Genomic DNA, 18,719 nt, shown 5'->3' on the forward strand with positions numbered 1-18,719 from the left:
CCTACTGCTCCCCCGTCTTGCCTTCCAGCCTCACCCTTACTCAAGCTTCAATGCGAAGCTCCGTGTCTGCCATCTCGTCTGTCTTCTGCCACCATCGCCCCCAATTTTGCACAGGTGGGCTGGATGCCCACTAGTTCCTATGCGTTCTCTGTGTTTGAGGGTGTGGGTACAGGGCTGGATCCCCAAGGCCCAGCCAGTTTTTCAGAACCAAGAAAGAGCCTCCACATCCAAACACCTGCAATATCCCCCCACTTCAAATCTGGGCTCACAGGCTAACCCAGAACGGAAGACAATTTTTGAACCCAAGAGCTGCAGGGGAAATAAAAGCATACGATTTTTGGAGTTTCTAATTTTTATAAAGCAGTCCCTCTGGAAGACAGAGAGGACAGAGACCCTCTTGAAGTCAACTCCATATGCCCCATCATTGATTCCTGGATTCTTCTTTCCTTACCCCTCCCTCCCCACCTCCTGCCCTGTTTGTTTTAGTTACGAAATGCTGTGGGCACCTCGGTTGTGACTGAAAAGTAACCTTGAAACACGCCGGCCTGAATATCAGAGACAAATCTCAGCCTCCCAACCGTCGGCCGCTGCTGGAGGGGCTGTTTGCGCCAGGCGCCGGCCGCCCCACTGCGGGTCGCTGGCGGCCGGGCTCTGAGGAGGCCGAGAGCCCAAGCGGCCGAACCGTGCGCCCAGCGCGTCTCCCGAGGCCGTTCCGGGTCTGAACTCTAACAAGGAGGGGCCTCACAGGAGCAGCGGCGGGCGAGTTAAAGGTGTGTACACAGTTTTTCTAAATAGGACAGCACTTTGCAAATTGGCTGTCGTGGACTTGCTGTTTTGACAGAGAATGAGCACTGAGAGTGAAGAAACCCGGCATAAATAAATCCGGCTTTCATAGGGATCTGCGGGGCACTGAGGCCGGACGCGCTCTCCGACAGGCGCACCGGGCGCCACGGCGCGTTAGAACAGGGAGGGGGCCTGAGGCCAGAGCCGCCCCCAAGGGTGGTCTCCTCCCAGGTCCCTCCTTCCTCAGGGGACTCGCCGTAGACCTGGGAGGAAAGGGGGCTCGACCAGGGATCTCGTGTGCCCGATTGCCCGCCCGTCCCGCTCCCCTGGCCCGCCCAGGAGTGCGGGGCGCCGCGGTGGTGGGGCGGGCGGCAGGCGCGGAGGGGCAGGTGCGGAGCGCCGGCTGCGGCTCCCTCTCACCTAGGTGTGAGCTGATTATTCAAATGGGCTGCCCCGGGTCTGGGGATTGGAGGCCCGCGCCAGCGCGCCGCGCTATATCACCAGCCGCCCACGTCACTGCGGCACTTGTCGGCTCCGCGGTCCACACCTCCTCCTCCTCCTCCTCCTCCTCCTCCTCCTCCTCCTCCTCCTACTCTTACACCACCACCACCACCTCCTCCTCCTCCTTCCTCCTCCTCCTCCTCCCCACCCCCCCAACCAGCCCCCGCGCCGCGCGCTTCCCCGCCGCCTCGGGGCAGCTCTGCACTGCCAACCTCAGCCGCCACCCGGCAGCCCGTGAGCGCGGCGGCTGCGGCGGGCGCTCCTTGACGCGGGGCGCTGGCCGGGGCCTCCTCTGCTCCTCGCCCCCCCCACTCCCGCCCACTTCCAACTACCGCCTCCGGCCGGCCCAGGGAGAGAGAGGGAGTGGAGCCCAGGGAGAGGGAGCGCGAGAGAGGGAGGGAGGAGGGGACCGTGCCTTGGCTGACTTTTTTTAAAAGAGGGTGGGGGTGGGGGGTGATTACTGGTCGTTTGTTGTGGCTGTTAAATTTTAAACTGCCATGCACTCGGCTTCCAGTATGCTGGGAGCGGTGAAGATGGAAGGGCACGAGCCGTCCGACTGGAGCAGCTACTATGCCGAGCCCGAGGTAAGCGCTTGTCTTTTCAAGGGGGAAGTGGAGCGGCGGCGCTCGCTCCTTCCCCAACCTCAGGACCGCTTCCCTCGCTGACACCCCCCCCACCCCCGCCCCACAACCCCAGCCTTTCTGGGCAGCCGCCTTTTCCGCCCTCCTTGGAATCAAATGGGTCTCTTTTTTATACGACACACTGTTAGCCTTGAGATAATATTAACTTTGTGATCAAATATTGACTTGCGGCGCCTCCAAATCCTCTTCGTGGCCGAGCCACGCACTATCCTAACAGAGTTATGTTTGGCAGCGCGCGGCTGGGGAGGGGTAGGAGGTCGCCGGCGAGGGGGTGGGGAGCTGAGGAGGAGAAGATGGGTAGGATTTGGGGGCTGAAGTGGAGGTAGAGTCAAAGACTAGTGGACAAAGAGAAAGAAAGTTTGTGCCTGCAAAGCTCAGCCGCGTGTAGTTTAGGTCTCGGTTCCTTCCCTATTGCCCCATTCAGTGCTTCCGGCAGCCCCCGCACCCCACACAGGCACTGCCTTTCGGATTCCCTGGAACAAGGAAGGGGGTCCCGGGAGGGAGACGGCACAGAGGGGACCAGGGACAGTCTTCACTGGAGGCAGCCCGAGGCGCCCCGCGAGGTGTCCCGCAGGTTGTTTGCTGCGACCGGAGGTGGCGTCCGGGGACTTCGGGCCTCGGCGCCAGCTCAGTATGTTGGTAGGAGAGTTTGGGGAGACTCTGGGGCAGGGGAATGCATTTGGGGTTCTGGCTTGGGAGTACTCCATGAGACCCCTGTTCTAGAATCTGGGCGAGGTGGAGAAGGGCTAGGAACGGACCACATGCCCAAGCAGCAATCCGCTCTACACTTTCCCAAGGGTGATCGATCATGGCTCTCCCTGGATGAAACAGACAAGGAGTCCGGAAACTGGGCCACAAGGGAGGAAAGGGCTCCCCGGAGGCCTCCCCGGAGGCGGAGGCCTGGGCGGTGGGTGGGAGATCTGGGCACCCTGTAGCCGCGGTGCTAACGCTGTCGCCTCCCTCCCGGGGCTCTGTCCGCAGGGCTACTCCTCCGTGAGCAACATGAACGCCGGCCTGGGGATGAACGGCATGAACACGTACATGAGCATGTCGGCGGCCGCCATGGGCAGCGGCTCGGGCAACATGAGCGCGGGCTCCATGAACATGTCGTCGTACGTGGGCGCAGGCATGAGCCCGTCCCTGGCGGGCATGTCCCCCGGCGCGGGCGCCATGGCGGGCATGGGCGGCTCGGCCGGGGCGGCCGGCGTGGCGGGCATGGGGCCGCACTTGAGTCCCAGCCTGAGCCCGCTCGGGGGGCAGGCGGCCGGGGCCATGGGCGGCCTAGCCCCCTACGCCAACATGAACTCCATGAGCCCCATGTACGGGCAGGCGGGCCTGAGCCGCGCGCGCGACCCCAAGACCTACCGGCGCAGCTACACGCACGCAAAGCCTCCCTACTCGTACATCTCGCTCATCACCATGGCCATCCAGCAGAGCCCCAACAAGATGCTGACACTGAGCGAGATCTACCAGTGGATCATGGACCTCTTCCCCTTCTACCGGCAGAACCAGCAGCGCTGGCAGAACTCCATCCGCCACTCGCTCTCCTTCAACGACTGCTTCCTGAAGGTGCCCCGCTCTCCGGACAAGCCCGGCAAGGGCTCCTTCTGGACCCTGCATCCTGACTCGGGCAACATGTTCGAGAACGGCTGCTACCTGCGCCGCCAGAAGCGCTTCAAGTGCGAGAAGCAGCTGGCGTTGAAGGAGGCCGCAGGTGCCGCGGGCAGCGGCAAGAAGGCGGCCGCCGGGGCCCAGGCCTCGCAGGCTCAACTTGGGGAGGCTGCCGGGCCGGCCTCCGAGACTCCGGCGGGCACCGAGTCGCCTCACTCGAGCGCCTCCCCGTGCCAGGAGCACAAGCGAGGGGGCCTGGGAGAGCTGAAGGGGACGCCTGCTGCAGCACTGAGCCCCCCAGAGCCTGCGCCCTCTCCCGGGCAGCAGCAGCAGGCCGCGGCCCACCTGCTGGGCCCGCCCCACCACCCGGGCCTGCCGCCTGAGGCCCACCTGAAGCCGGAGCACCACTACGCCTTCAACCACCCGTTCTCCATCAACAACCTCATGTCCTCGGAGCAGCAGCACCACCACAGTCACCACCACCACCAACCCCACAAAATGGACCTCAAGGCCTACGAACAGGTGATGCACTACCCCGGCTACGGTTCCCCCATGCCTGGCAGCTTGGCCATGGGCCCGGTCACGAACAAAACGGGCCTGGACGCTTCGCCCCTGGCCGCAGATACCTCTTACTACCAGGGGGTGTACTCCCGGCCCATTATGAACTCCTCTTAAGAAGACGACGGCTTCAGGCCCGGATAACTCTGGCAGCCCGGATCCAGGATAAGCGAGAGAGCAAGTGGGGGTCGAGACTTTGGGGAGACGATGTTGCAGAGACGAAAGGGAGAAGAAATCAATAACAACCCCACCCCAACACCCCCAAGACAGCAGTCTCCCCTCACCCGCTGCAGCCCTTTGGTCCCAAACAGAGGGTCACACTGATACCCCACGTTCTATATAACGAGGAAAACGGGAAAGAATATAAAGTAAAAGAAAAAAAAAAAGCCTCCGGTTGCCACTACTGTGTAAAGACTCCTGCTTCTTCAAGCACCTGCAGATTCTGATTTTTTTTGTTGTTGTTCTCCTCCATTGCTGTTGTTGCAGGGAAGTCTTACTTAAAAAAAAAAAGAAAAAAGAAAAAAAAACTTTTGTGAGTGACTCGGTGTAAAACCATGTAGTTTTAACAGAACCAGAGGGTTGTACTATTGTTTAAAAACAGGAAAAAAATAATGTGAGGGTCTGTTGTAAATGACCAAGAAAAAGAAAAAAAAAATGCATTCCCAATCTTGACACGGTGAAATCCAGGTCTCGGGTCTGATTAATTTATGGTTTCTGCGTGCTTTATTTATGGCTTATAAATGTGTATTCTGGCTGCAAGGGCCAGAGTTCCACAAATCTATATTAAAGTGTTATACCCGGTTTTATCCCTTGAATCTTTTTCTTCCAGATTTTTCTTTTCTTCACTTGGCTTAAAAAATATACAAGCTTGGAAATTATTTCAAGAAGGAAGGAGGGATACCCTGACTGGTTGCAGGTTGTATTTTATTTTGGTCCAGGGAGTGTTGCTGTTTTCCCAACATTTTATTATTAAAATTTTCAGACATACCAAAATTGAATGAATCTTACAGTAGGCACACAGGGACCCCGCTCCTGAAATTCTGCAATTAACATTTCATTATATTTGCTTTATCACATACTTGTCCATTCTCCCCTCTATTGGTCAATCCATCTTATTTCTCTAAATCCACTTCAAATTTGCAGATACCAGTATACATCCCCCTAAACACTAAAGCAAGCACATTATTAAATGGAATTCATATGGTTTATGGTTACTTTTTGAATTTGTGGGTTAACTTTACACACAATGAAATACACAGATCCCAGGCAGACCATTTCAGCAGGTTTATTTTTAACGCCAGTAGAAGATAACTCTCCACATATCACAATTTTCCACCTTGGCTGTTTGAATGTGCCCTGTTGTTGTGGTCTCTTGGGCCCCACAGCTGGCTTCTCTTGGGGGAAGCCTGGATTTCATGATTTTGCTGTACTTCTGGTCTTGGGCCTCCCTTCAGGTCAGTGAGCCTGGATCAAACTTGCAAATTTGTGGTGCAGCGCTTTGCCTGTTCACCACTGTGAATAGTGGTGGAATTGGGACTCTGCCTGGATCTTCCAATCTCCTCTTTATACAGGCCGCCACCCTTTCCTACCCTTCTCCCTCAAGCAGGTATTGCGCACAACCATGGCAGACCTTGCTAACCCAGAAAGACCTTGCTAACCCAGAAATGGCAAGACATTTGGTGTAGGGAAACATTTAGAAGACCTTATCCTGGAATTGGTTTGAAAGGATAAATCAGGGTAACAATCCAAGTCTGTTTTATTAAAAATAGGGTATATTTGGGAGTGAGGAGGAGGTAAGGGGTGTCTGTCGAATCGACCATGACAGTAGTGGAGATGCCACTGTTGGCAAATTTGCTCCCCATCTCCCTCCAAAACTCGCCCTTGCAAAGCTTCTTGTAAGTTAGGTAAGGTTGGCAATCCAGGTTTGCAGGGCCCAGGGGATATGCAGGTATTTTGTGAGCCTTCAAGGACTCTCTAAAATATAACGAAAAATCCCAGAATGAATTCTTATACACCATGCTGCCTCTCCCCACAGACGACCTCGCTGGCCTAAAAGGGCGGCCAACGGCAGTGAAAACCAAGCCCGAGAGCGCAAAGAGGAGCCTGGTGTTGATTTTGCCCAGGACATCTGCTGGCTGGGCGAGGGCAGGATCAGTGTCGTCGCAGGTTCGGCAGACTCGGGAGCCACTCCCGTGCGCAGTTAGCTTGCGGTGGGTAAAAACACTCTGAAAGCCTGGAGGACTTTTTGCCTCAGGTTTCTAAGTTCAGGCTCCTTTCTTCAAGAGTAGATCTTTGGGCTTCTTGACCATCCAAACCTGGAGTGTCCCAGCTACGCCCCAGACCCGGAGACTGGCTTTGCTTGCTACCTTGCTGGGGTCTGTGCTACCCCATCCCCCACCTCGCCGTCATCCCCACAAGCCTGGCCTTCCCACGCGCTTGAGGGGGGTTTGGCATCGCCTCTGCTTCCCCCCACCCCACTGTCCCCCTCCCGCCTCCAAATCCCTTTCTTAACTTGCCACATTGTCCCAAAGAACACAAGGAAGAGAAATTGGGGAGGGGGGGATCCGGAGGCCACAGCCAGCAATCAGGCCGTCTCTCCCCCTAGCAAGGACACACACGTCGTGAGCCCGGCCTGAAATGTGTTTCATTATCACATAAAAGGCTCCCGTGGCGAAGGAGCCGAGAGGCAGGGCCGGGGGCCGAGTGGGGGACAATGGAGGCTGAAAGCGCTGCCCTAACCTGCTATGTTTCGTATGGCACGCCCATTGTGCGAGGGTCGTTTTAAACTACTTAGCGCGCCCCCCTTCACTGATCCCGGTCGATAAGATATAGTTCTGTCCGAATACATAAAAAGGATGTCGGGGAGCAGGCGCTTTCGGAGGCTTTTCTGGGCTTCTTGTGTCTTTCACGTCCCCCTCCCGCTTAAATCCCTCCCCTAGCCCGGGTTCCGAGCTTAGGAGCTCACAAATCGCCTCTGCGCGCTTTCCCCAACTCTGCGCATTGTGGGGTGCAGAGGCTCTCCCCCCCTCCTTTTTTTCCTTTTTTCCCCACGCCTTCCGCGCGCTGGTTTAAGCAACCATGATCTGTGAATAAACAAAGTCTGTAAACAACCGAAAAAAACATTCTAGATCCGAATTCCAGGAGGGTAAACTTTCCATGCCACGTCACACTTCAGCAAATTTGCACAGATATTATATTGCCTCCCCCTCCTTTATTATTCTTTTTTTTTTTTTTTTGCCAGGATCCCATTGTACTTAACTGAATTTTATAACGCTGATCGATATCTTGGTAAAATATTCATTTTTAAACTAGCGGGCAGTGAAATCTTTGCTTTGTGTGCTAAAGTCAACAGTCGCTTGGTTTGAGCTCAAATAAATGCGGGGATGCCTCGGCTCGGAGCAGTCTTCCTCCTCCCTCCGCGCGCTGGACGCTCCGCCGCCCGCCCGCCCGCCTGCCTGCCCGCCGGCCGCCGCAGGTAGGGAGCGCGCCCACCCGAGGGCCGCGCCCGGCTCCCCTCCTCACCGTCCGCACCCCACTCCTGTCCGCGCTCTGCCCCTCCCCCAGCCAGTCCTTCTCCCTTCCTGGGCTCAGACGTCGGGGCGGGCTTGGCTGGTGGTAAGCTCAGCCAACGGAGACTCAAGGGGTTGGGTTTTTTTTGCAGGGGGTTCGGAACGTGCATGACTTGGAAGGATGAGGGGTCATAGAGTTGCGAACTCAGACCGCTTTAGGCTCTGAGCTCAGAGCAGTTTGGTAGGGCCCAGAGGAAGCCACACAGGCCCCTCGAAAAGCTCGGGTCTGGGGATTTGATCTGAGAGCAGCGTGTTTCCGGGGAACAGTGGAGGGTGGAGTGTGGGGAACCCCCTTGGCCTCAGAATCTAGGGTGGGGGTCAGCAGAAAACGATGTGCGTGGTGCATGGGAGTCTGAAGAGGCTGAGGCCCGAGCGTGGTGACACCCTCCCCTTGGCGCGCAGGGGTTTGAGTCCAGTCTCAACTCTTTCTAGGACACTGGCAGGCCGAGGAGACGGTGGGGGTCAGCATCAAACAGCAGCAGGGGTGGGGCCGCGCCTTTCCAAGAAGCGAGTGAACCTCAGCTCTGACTGCAGGAAGCGGCTGGTGGCCTTTGCGCACCGGTGTGCTTGGCTGCAAGCAGGTTGGGGAGCCTGTGGGGTCATGGGCTGGGTCCAGGAGAGAAAGTCAGAAAGCAGACGCGGGGCCATTCATCATCCCATTCTCCCTGCAACCCAGTCGCCGATTTCCCCCCTTCCACGGGTAGGAGCACGCTCGCGCGTGCCGGGCTTGCCCTCTGCGGTTCCGGACGACGCCAGTTCGTAGGACACAACAGAACCAGCCGCGTCTTTCCTCCACCTGCGGAAAGGCGTGGACCTCGGAAAAATAGTTCTGCTGCTGCCCCTTGAAACCTCAGGACTCTCGGTTTTCGAGAGCAGGGCATGATAAAGGTGTGTTTCTCTAGGTGTCTACCAGCACCCCCCATCCCCGCCCCCACGCCAGATCTACATTCTGCCTGGGGTCTTTATTTTAACGCCTGGGTAGTAGGCACTGTGACAGGCCGGTGCCTGACTCGGTTACTCTGGGTCTTTGGTCTGACGCGACAGGGAACTGGCACATGGAAATTGCCCACCACCCCGACCGGAAAGCTTTTCCCATGTGCGCCGCAGTCACCAGACTTCGAGCCCAAGTGGGCAGAAATCTGTTTCGTTGTTAAGCAGGGTCAGTGTTATGTAGTCACCTTCCTGTGTGGGGACCCTGGGTGGCCCCTCCTCTTTCCCTGGTGCCTTGGGCTGTGCGCCCGTGTCCACCGCACCCGAAGCCTGCTGGGGAGCGCGCCCGCAGCCCTCCCAGCCCCGGCTCGCCTCGCGTGGCTGGTTATCTTCACTGAACATGATGGAACGCCTGCAGGACACACGACAAGGCTAATCGTTTTTAAATAATTAATGCCTCCCGTTCCGCTGGTAATGCGCGGCGTCGAATCCGTCAATTACTTGTCATTAGACGGGTGTCGCCCCACGGCCTTCCCTCGGGCCTTTGATGGCCCCGGGTCCCCTCGCCCAGGCCACTCCACGGCCGAATTCAAAGGTGCCGTGCCTTTGAGAGCCGGGTACGGAGTAGCCATGACCCTTAATTCAGTGCGAGTTTTGAAAGAAAGACCCTCGCTGAAGAGATGTAATCTTCCAAATGGCCAATTTAAACGCCAGATCTTTATCGCCCGCCTTCTCCCCGGCTTCATAAAGAGAAGCCGCTCCTCAATGCTTTGGGGGCCTTTTAATGTGGGAGTGGGGCGGGGAGAAGCAAGAGATAAGGCTCAATAGGGCAAAGGAGGAGGCGTTAGCCCGAGGAGGTACCTGAAGTTACCTGGGGGCAACACGTTTTCTTCCGTGCAGTGCATGCTTCTACACATCCGGGGGTCTGGAGGTGGCCCTGGCTTGGAGGGAGGGGTGGCCGAGATGATATCTGGAATGCAGTTAATGTTTCAAAAAAGCAGTAAGGCCTTTTCTGACTATGTACCTTCACCCTGCGAGAGAGGGCAGGAAAGGAAACATTTTTCTCCCAAACACCAGGAACCTGGAGTTGCTGCAAGCAGTTGGTTCTGGCTGATGTTAGCAAAGTAGTGCACATCAAGTCCTGCCATACAGAATAGACCACCTCCACTCCCACGCACACCCTAGTGCCATTAGCTCTAGTTTGTTGTCCCTGCTGTAGCAAAAGAACAAGGTTTTAGACCTGAAATCCTTTGCTGGGTGGGTGACAGCATGGACACCAACCCTGGCGGCGGCGGCACCATGGCAACCAGGCCAGCCAGGGGTTGTCCAGTAAAATGTAAAACTTTAAAACACATACACAGAAAAAAAAATCAATCCCCAAAGTTTGCAACTTGACTTAATCACACTTCTTGCTGTTTCCTTCCCTGGTCAAATGTTCTTTTTACATTAAATAAAGATTCAAGGGTCTAGGGATCTTATCTTTATCTGTCCCCTTCTGAGCGAAAACAATGCACTGTATCTTCAGCCTTCCTTAAATGTGAAGACTTCTCCACTCTAGGCTTTATAGCTAACTTTAGATCAGAAATTTACTGTAGCTTCCATCCCCAGGACGGGCTTTCCTCTGAGAAGAGGTAAAAGGAGATGGGGGTGGAGAGACAAGATAGTGGGAATCTATTTTAACAATGGATGGAAAAAGGATGAAGGCCTGTGACCCGCACCCCACCCCCACCAGGGTCCTGGGCTGTTCTTTCGGTCTTCAGCTCCACACACGCAGCCTTTCTAGAGCAAATCATCCTGATTGGGATTTTTGAAAAATTCTTTTTTTGATGAGAGGCACCGGATGTGGGCAGGATGTTACAGGCACCCCTAGAGACAAGCAAACAAAAATAAGGTAGAATGGATGAATGTCCTCAGCAGATCTCAGCAGGGTCTCCAGCTCCCAGCAGGCCTCTTCTCCCTTTAACAAAACTCCCAGGGAGTTCCCTACCCTGGAGCACTCCAGGGGGTGCCTCGGAAGCCTAAATCCTGGGCCATCTTCCTTATTCTGTTCACAGCCTTCCTGCCCACTCTCTTATCCCTTTTCTCCTTTCTTCTCTAAAACAATCATGTGTGTCCCCAGTTGCCCCCTCCCGCTATTGTATTTGTTGATGACCTAACACGCTCACACCAAAAGCCACACACAGAAAACCAACAACGTGGGATGGGAGGAGAGACCAATTATGACTGAGGCTAACAAGCAGGGAACACCCAAGTTGAGGCCGGCTGTCTCCTGGGAGACTGATGGAGGCTTATTTTACAAGCTGTAATTCCGTCGCAGTCCCTCTTGCTAGACTGGAGGTGATGCCTATTCTCCCCTCCCCCTCAGCCCCTGCACCCTTGGGGCCTAGTCCAGATCGTTTGTATCCTCTGCAGAAGAAGCTGCCACCTTGTGCTAAAGTACCACTCATATAAAGGTAGAGAGGACAGGGAGTTTTTACAAGCACACCTTCACAAAAGTGTGCTTACTTTTTACATTAGTTGCTATTTGTCAGAGCTCTGAGCTCACTGCCAACATTCACATGGACTGGTCAGATGTCATTGTCACCACTCCCCCCCGCCCCCCACAGGTTCACATTAAAAAGCATTGACTTACTTGTTCTCTCTCTCTCTCTCTAAAGAAGGGGTGATATTTCACTGTTAGATAACACAACTGATAGCTGGGAGTGCTAAAAGAAGCCACAAATTAAGTTACATTCATTCATGCAAAACTAGAGGTCTCACTTCCCACCAGGGCAAGTGCCTGGGGTTTAACCCTCTCTTGTTAATTAGAGGCAGCAATATTCCCAGCAGTGTCAGGAGATGATGCTGGCAATACTATACTTTCTTGACTTAAACATCATTAAATTTATTGAGAGAGAATACTTCAGCTTCACAAAAGTAAGTGCAACAGAAAAATACTGGCATGTAATGCACAATTATAACTTTGTAACGAGAATTGTTTGCTGATTTTTAGTTCTGCTTCCTTAAATGGTTGGGTCCTAATTTATTTTTTAATAAGTAAATCAACTTTCCCATTGTTTCATTTATTTGAAAATAATAAGACACAGGTCCAAAACTAAGCAGGGATATTTTTGAACTAGGATTGGTAATGATCTGAGCAAATAAAAATAAGATTGCATGCATGTACATTTTGACTTGGTATTTCATGAAAAATATCTCAATTTATTATTCCTTCTATTTTTACAAAGCAGAAGTAATTATATATTGAATTGTGTTTGGAAATTGTTGCTTGCTGAAAGGAAAGCATATATATAATTCCTAACTTGAATTCATGAATGTTAAAAGTGCTTTATTTGAAAACATAAAACAATCTTTGGAAGTATTTGGAGGAGAGGGCTTGGAAGGCACTAAGGCCTGAGGTAGATAGCTAGATAATCGAAAAGGACAGATGATGATTGCATGACATTTTCTGTGAAGGAACGGGGTGAGGTTCCAGGGCAGGAGCTGGGTTATACAGAGCTTCATATGGAAGTCAGAAGCATCTTTAGCAGAAACGTCAGGATATCAGCATGTGTGCCCTTCGGTATAAAATATACAGCTTTGCTCAAGCCTTTTGCTTGCTTTACTTCCACAAACCCATTTTAAGTTTCAAATAAAGGAGATCAATTTCACTATATATTTTTCATTTGTTCTGTGATTCTGAGCTACGTTAATTGGGGCAGTTCACACACAGGAAGAAGATGTAACTTCAACAAATCTATCCCCTGCTAGCTAAGAACATTCTCTCTCTAGAAAAGAGAGATTTTTTCTCCAGAAAAGTTAGTCTATTTCTTGGCAGAAATTTTGTTTTACCATTTTAGTGTTTTCAGTGGCCTTCATGCCCCCATCCACGTCCTGCCCTCTCTTATTTTGAATGGAAACACTAATCAATCCAATGACCATTGAGTGGGGTTCTTCTAGGTGCCAGGAACCATGCAAAGTATCTTCCTGAACAGGATCTCTTTTAAGCTTCTCCATGTCCTGTTGGTGGAAATCATAATTTACAGGTAATGGTCTTGGGACTGAGGGAAGTTAGGGAACTTGCTCCAATTTCACAGCGCAGCTTTGAGCTGGAGTCTTTCAACTCATATTCCCTCAACTTATTCTGGCTTCCCAGGACTCTGGGCCACAGAAAATTCCTATTTCAATGAAGTAGGAGGCCGGCCTTCACCAGAACTCCGGAATCTGGAAAATGAGCAGGGACATCTGAAGTGTTAGGGAAAGTCTGGAAAGAAACTGGAAGATCTCAGAAGAGCCAGGCTTCGGTACCCCCTGGAAGCATGGCACAAACCCGAGGGACTGTCCTAGAAGAGACAAGGATGGGTGATGTTTGGTATCAGGCTGGATTCTCATTTTCTCTACTGGGGTAACACAGTCAGAATTCTTATGTGGCCATGGTCCCTCGAAGTTCACCAGAAGTTCATTCAGGCCTGGACCATGCTTTTCTCCCACTGATGCTTCCAGGGCCAGCTAGCCAGTGCTGGAAACGGGGAGGCAGCAAGCAGGCTCTTACATTGTGATTAGAAGGAAAAAATGCCAGAGAAGAGAGAAATGCCATGGGCAGAGACTAAGGGCTGACATATAAGTTTAAAACAATCCACATAGCCAAATCGTTTCTGAGCTACAGCCTATCTGCCTTATTCCCTACTGGGGGATTCTGGGAGCAAGGGCTAGGAATGTCCTAAGAGGCTCTTGCCTCTGACCTCCCCCTGACCTGCACCTGGTGGCCTGACAACACAGGTGACAGCATAGCTGGAATGCACACGCTGCCCACAGCTAGTCCCCAGCACGCCCTGGCCCCAGCCCCAATGACAAGCCTCCTCCTCCCACTCCTCACATATATACCAGTGCAGATCTCCATAAACACCTGCCTCTGGGCTTTGCCCCTGAATAGGATGCTGGCCTAGGCACATCAGCCTGCAGCCCTCAGGGAGGGAGGATGCTGCCCAGCACCCAGTAGGCCTGTCGACTAGAAGAGTGCCACTCCAGGAGAGTACAGTGGCTAGCTTGTGCCAGGCTCTGGGGACACAGAGTGGAAACGAGCACTAGCCCTCCTCAAATCAGGGCTCAGGCTTGGCTTGGAGGTCTCCTTTACTTTTTGATATCCGGGAAGCTAAGTTCTCTGTCCTGTCCATTTTTAGTGGTGTGAGATTCCCTGCAGACTTTGCGTCTTTCATTTCGGCATTTCAGAGACAGGCAGACAATTGGATTCTAAGACCAGCTCCTCATGCATTGGCATGTGTATGGCCAACTATTGGAAGTGAACAGAGTTCTAGATAAAACTGTATTCTCACTCCAAACTGGATAACTGAGTGTTAGACTAAGGTGGGGGCACAAGAATGACACAGTTACCCACGATCAGGTTGTGTGCTGAGTATTGTGAACACAGCCAGAGAAGAGGAGAATGCCAATTTTGGGGGCTGTTTATGGGGGTAAGACAGCAGACGGAGGAGTAGCCAATCTATATTTTGTCCTCTTTCCATTTTAATTACCACCTCCCCCAATCAGCAGAGTTTACCAATTAAAGGCCAACCTCCCTTGATTTCTTTGCTTTAAAGGACATTTCGATTCACCCAGGCACACAATTAAATCCCCCTCGCGCCTCTCCCTTCCCAGAGCTCAGGAACAAATGCATCCCTATCACTTCCTAGCATCGAGCAGTGGGAAAGAGTTGATCTCAGGGGTGCTCACCTGCAGTTATCAGAATGCCAGACTCATTTAGGGAGCTCAACTCTGGAAGCTGAGGCGATCCCTTCATTGATTGTGGCAAGCGCTGTTTAGATTTTGCCCTTGCTCAGTAAACAACTAAAAGTAACTGCATGATTTCTCCCCTGCATTCCGCAATCTCTCTCCTCATTCCCTCCCTCCTCTCTCTCACACACCACGCGAGATACACACACACGCACACCTTCCCTTTCTCAGGCCCAGGCCTCTGCGCTCCTGGTCATCATAAAAGAACAGGCAGATCACTATCCCTGTATAACACTCTTAGCTAAGGGCCTCACCACTCCCAGCTGCTGGACGTTTTGCAGGGTTTGGGGTGGGTTCTGTGACTTCTTCCCAGGACTCATGACTCTCCCAAGGTGCATACCCTTTCAAGTTCCCAAGCCCCCAACCATGCCACATATGGAAGTCCCCACCTGTCTAGAATGCTTTCCAGAGACTTTCCCGACCATTCCTCCCTTGCCTCCCTTCCCCCACCCCAGCCCCGCTCACTGTTTCCTGCTGCAGCTCAGACCCAGTTCAATGAAGTTGAGGGTGGAGGGCAGATTCTGCCTGCCGTGCAGCAGCTCTGCTTCTAGCTGAGGTAGCCATGTCTCAATACAGATCTGTTTTGGAGGTGAAAGCAAATTAAAATGGCAAACTCATTCAGTGATGATCAAACTTCTAAGGTCCTTAACAAGATCTCCGTTTACTCCTCAATTACTAATAGGAAAAGAGAAAGATGTACTCTATTGTCCACCATTTGCATTCTCTGAATAGACTGTGTGTTACAATTAGCCCCCCTCATTAGCTCCGTCTCTAAGAATGGGTTTGCTGTGAAGCAATTGTGAGGAACGTGCGTACTCTGCCATCTATTTGTGTAAAATAAAGTAGGCATAATTGCCAGCCTTCCAAAACAATAGAAAACCTTAGTACAAATCCTAAACAATGATAATTTAAAATTTAATAATTCTTTTTTTTTAAAGCCAAGTGATAAAGAATAGTTTTCTTGCAGACATTGGACAGTCAGCCTGCCTTGATTGTGTTTTTTAAAAAAAGTAAGGGACTTTCTCTTTCAAAGTCTGTTGTCTTTCAAATGGAATTCTTTTCTTGTTTGCCTAAATGCCTTTCACATGATAAAAGATATTTTTCAAATTAGATCACCTCAACCTAAAATACAGTTACCTATTATCAGCCAGCCTGGAGCATAAAGCATTTTAAGAAGTCTCAGAGATCTATTTTATTTTTTAGGGTTCAGAAGTTTATGGATCCTTTTCATTTCTTAGGATTTTTAAAATAAAACAAATATTGTAATTTGTAAATTCCTAGGATGTGAGATAGAAATATTGCTCACAGTATCAAGTATTCCACATTAGTGAATAGCGAGCAGGTAAATATATATATATTTCTAAATGAGGGGTAGCTCTGGAAATTAGACAGCCATTTTATTACATAAGGTATTCTTGGACAAACCAAAAAAGTATGTCCTTTCTTTTTCCAGCACAGTTTTGTAAATGGAATATAAATGTATTTGGAGTTTTGGTAAATGTATTACGTGCCAAGTATTTCTTTGCACAATGTCTGTCTAGTTTGTGTCCTGAGGGCAAAACGATGTATCATTTTCTTGCATTACAGTTTTATGGTGGCTGCTCACAGGCAAGTCACATCATCCTACTTTCATTGTCATTGGCAGTGCTGTTTTGTTGAATTTTGATGTGATTAATGCTTATTTCCCAATTTCACCTCGCATTTTCTTCTAAATTTTATGTTTGATAAAATAGCTCAATAGTAGTAATTAAACCTCTCCTCACAAAGGTTTATCTTTGTATTTCTCAATGCTTGTCTTTCTAGCAATGAAATCCACATTAAAAACATTTCTGGGAGAAGATTATTTGTTATTTTTGGATTGTTTAAAACTATTAATACAGTATGGAAAAATAATGCTGGGTAAAAATAGAATTGATTCTATATCAAATAGGAATTTGTTTCCTTTACTGCCTTCCCTTTGGCAATGTCTGTGCAGGTCTTCCCATACCTTGGCTAGTTCAGTAAATACATTCGGTTTAGATATATTTTAGTTCGCCACCTCTGAAGCTCAGGCAAATTGCCGCGCTAAGTTTTGAAAAATAATTTAGGAGAAACTTGCAGATATCTTGAGGACGCGGGGTGTAACCTCCCATGGCACCGAGACAACAGACATTCTGTTTGGTGCAAGGGGCGAAAAACACGACCTAACGGTGTTTACATGTGTATTCAGCCATGAAATTGAATATTATCAAAGTTGAAAAAATGCAAATCAAATTAAAACCAGAGAAAATTGCCTTTGGAATTACAGCGGCCTGGAGCCCCCAAGTGTTTGCTTAAATTGAATCATTTAGAAAAGAAAAAACATCTAAACTGCCCCCTCACTCTTCTCTTCCGCCCCCACCCCAGGCACGAACCTTGTTCTCTAATTCTAGTAGGAAATGTATCAAAGTTGAGGCACAAATAACTCGCTCTAGGACAAATAATGTTGGAATATATATACGTGTGTATATAAAAATTAAATGCCGCCCTCTATCTAGGTGTTCACAGAGTCGGACCAGCTTCCGAAATAAAGCAGCACCTGCTTTCCTCATTCCTGGGTGAGCCCCTAGCCGCGGGCTGGCGGCCTGGCTCAGGCTCCCTGCGAGTGGCCCGGGGACCTTCGGAGCAGCCGTCCTCGGGCTCCGGCTGCAGGAGCGGGAGCGGGAGCGGGTGCTCGGGCTCCGGGAGGGCGGCGGGCGCCCGGGTACCCGGGGCCAGGCAGCCGGGGCGGATCGGGCGCGCTGGGGTCGGCAGAGCAGCCGGCCGAGCCCCCAAGTCCTCGCGGGTCCGTGGGGCTGTCCGGGTTTGGCGAGCTCCTGCTGCCGAGATGCGCCAAACGCGGAACCCGGGTTGGCCCTCCGGGGGGTTCTCCTCGCCCCCTCCCAACGCTCACTTCGCTGACATAGGACTTCCAAGGGTCTTAGTGGAGGAGACCACGAAAGGAAAATGCCTGCTAAATGTCACTGGGGGTCGGAGGAGAGGTCGAAAAGAGCATGAGGCAGACGGACTGTCATTCTCGCTTTTTCCCCACGAGTTCTAGAGAGCACGGGGAACCGACCCTAGGCAGCCAGTCCCCACCCGACCCGGCCTATCCCACCCCAGTCTCCGTGGACTCTGTCAGCCGTATTCCTCTCCCGCCCTCCCCATCGCTCTCCCGCCTCCGGGAGCACTGGCGAGTCCGGGGTTTCTCCTGCAGGTGCCAAGGTCGGCCCCGTCCGGGAGAGCCCGTTGGGCACCGCGCAGAGGAGGGCCGGGCGAACAGGCAGACGGCCTTGGGACAAGACTGGAAGCGCGACCCCTGCGGTGGGAGCGGGACCCAGGCAGCCACGCCCATCAGTCTTAGTTGGGGACACCAGAGGGGGCTAGGATGTGCTGGCACTTTCATCCCATTTAGTGACCTCAGGATTTTCGTTTCGCTCCCCTAGCCTGCACTTTCTCTTCTTCGAGCCCTCGTCCACCCTGCTCCAGCCCAAGCTGCACTATCTCCGACCCAATATGTCAAAAGGAGTTCGAACTCTTTTTCCTCTAGGGAGGAGAAAGAGTGGGTGGCCTCCGCGTCATTCTGTCTTCCCTTCCTCCTCCTCAGTCCTGATAGAATCGAAAGGCTGCCCTTGTTCAAGAAACATAATAACTGCACTCCAGCTGACTCCGATGGGGGCGGGAGGCCGAGTAGTGGAAGCCCATTTTATTTGAAACCTGTCCCTATATTTTCCTTTCCAGGAACCCCTGGAAAAAGACCAGCTCAGCCATGGCTGAGAAAACAGACCCAGGCTCCCCAGAGCGGTTAACCCGCCCGCCTCTGGGCAGAGACTGTAATTGGGGTCGTGTTTGGGAGAGTCGGGACCCCATTTCCAAGGAGAGCTGTGGGGCACATGTTTATGTTTGTTGTTTTCAAAATCAAGAAAAGGAAACAACAGCCAATTAAAATGCAATATTTTTATTCCCCTCGCACGTCGTCAGTGATTTGCCCCCAGGGATTCACAATTTTCCCAAGCCTGTTAACGGGTGACAATGAGTGAGTACCTCCTGTAATTTAATTTTCCTGTCACACTAAATAGAGCTACATTGTAAACCTTAGATCTACTCTTACTGATAGGATCGCCTTGTTTTGCCATTTGCACCATAAAGACCCCCAAAAGGGACACTGTATTGTGACCCCTACTCTTGAATTATTCAAGAACTTAATGACATTTTCCATTTTAAAAAGGGAACTAATTGCCATTGATGCAAAGCATGTGACCTTCTCCCAGTACCCAGTATGAGAATGTAACCATCTGTATGTGCATAGAGGGCTGAAGAAGGCGGGTACAAACAGGAAAAACACATGCAATCATAACCA

The 18,719-nt window shown here is 51.7% G+C and overlaps 1 protein-coding gene across 2 annotated transcripts; it reads left to right on the forward strand.

The window, feature by feature from the left end:
* The first annotated feature begins 546 nt into the window (after window positions 1-546).
* FOXA2 (forkhead box A2) lies at window positions 547-4,909 on the forward strand. Of its 2 annotated transcripts, XM_033185447.1 has the most exons (3): window positions 547-770; window positions 1,799-1,868; window positions 2,907-4,909. In XM_033185447.1, the coding sequence occupies exons 2-3, from the start codon at window positions 1,800-1,802 to the stop codon at window positions 4,209-4,211; spliced, it is 1,374 nt and encodes a 457-aa protein (XP_033041338.1). In that variant the 5' UTR covers window positions 547-770; window position 1,799; the 3' UTR covers window positions 4,212-4,909. The 2 variants fall into 2 exon arrangements, with proteins under 2 accessions (XP_033041338.1, XP_033041337.1); XM_033185446.1 differs by lacking the exon at window positions 547-770 and having other exon boundaries at window positions 1,417-1,868.
* Window positions 4,910-18,719: the final 13,810 nt, after the last annotated feature.

This window comes from Trachypithecus francoisi, unplaced genomic scaffold, assembly GCF_009764315.1.
Source record: "Trachypithecus francoisi isolate TF-2019V2 unplaced genomic scaffold, Tfra_2.0 Lachesis_group21, whole genome shotgun sequence".
Taxonomy (NCBI): Eukaryota; Metazoa; Chordata; class Mammalia; order Primates; family Cercopithecidae; genus Trachypithecus; species Trachypithecus francoisi.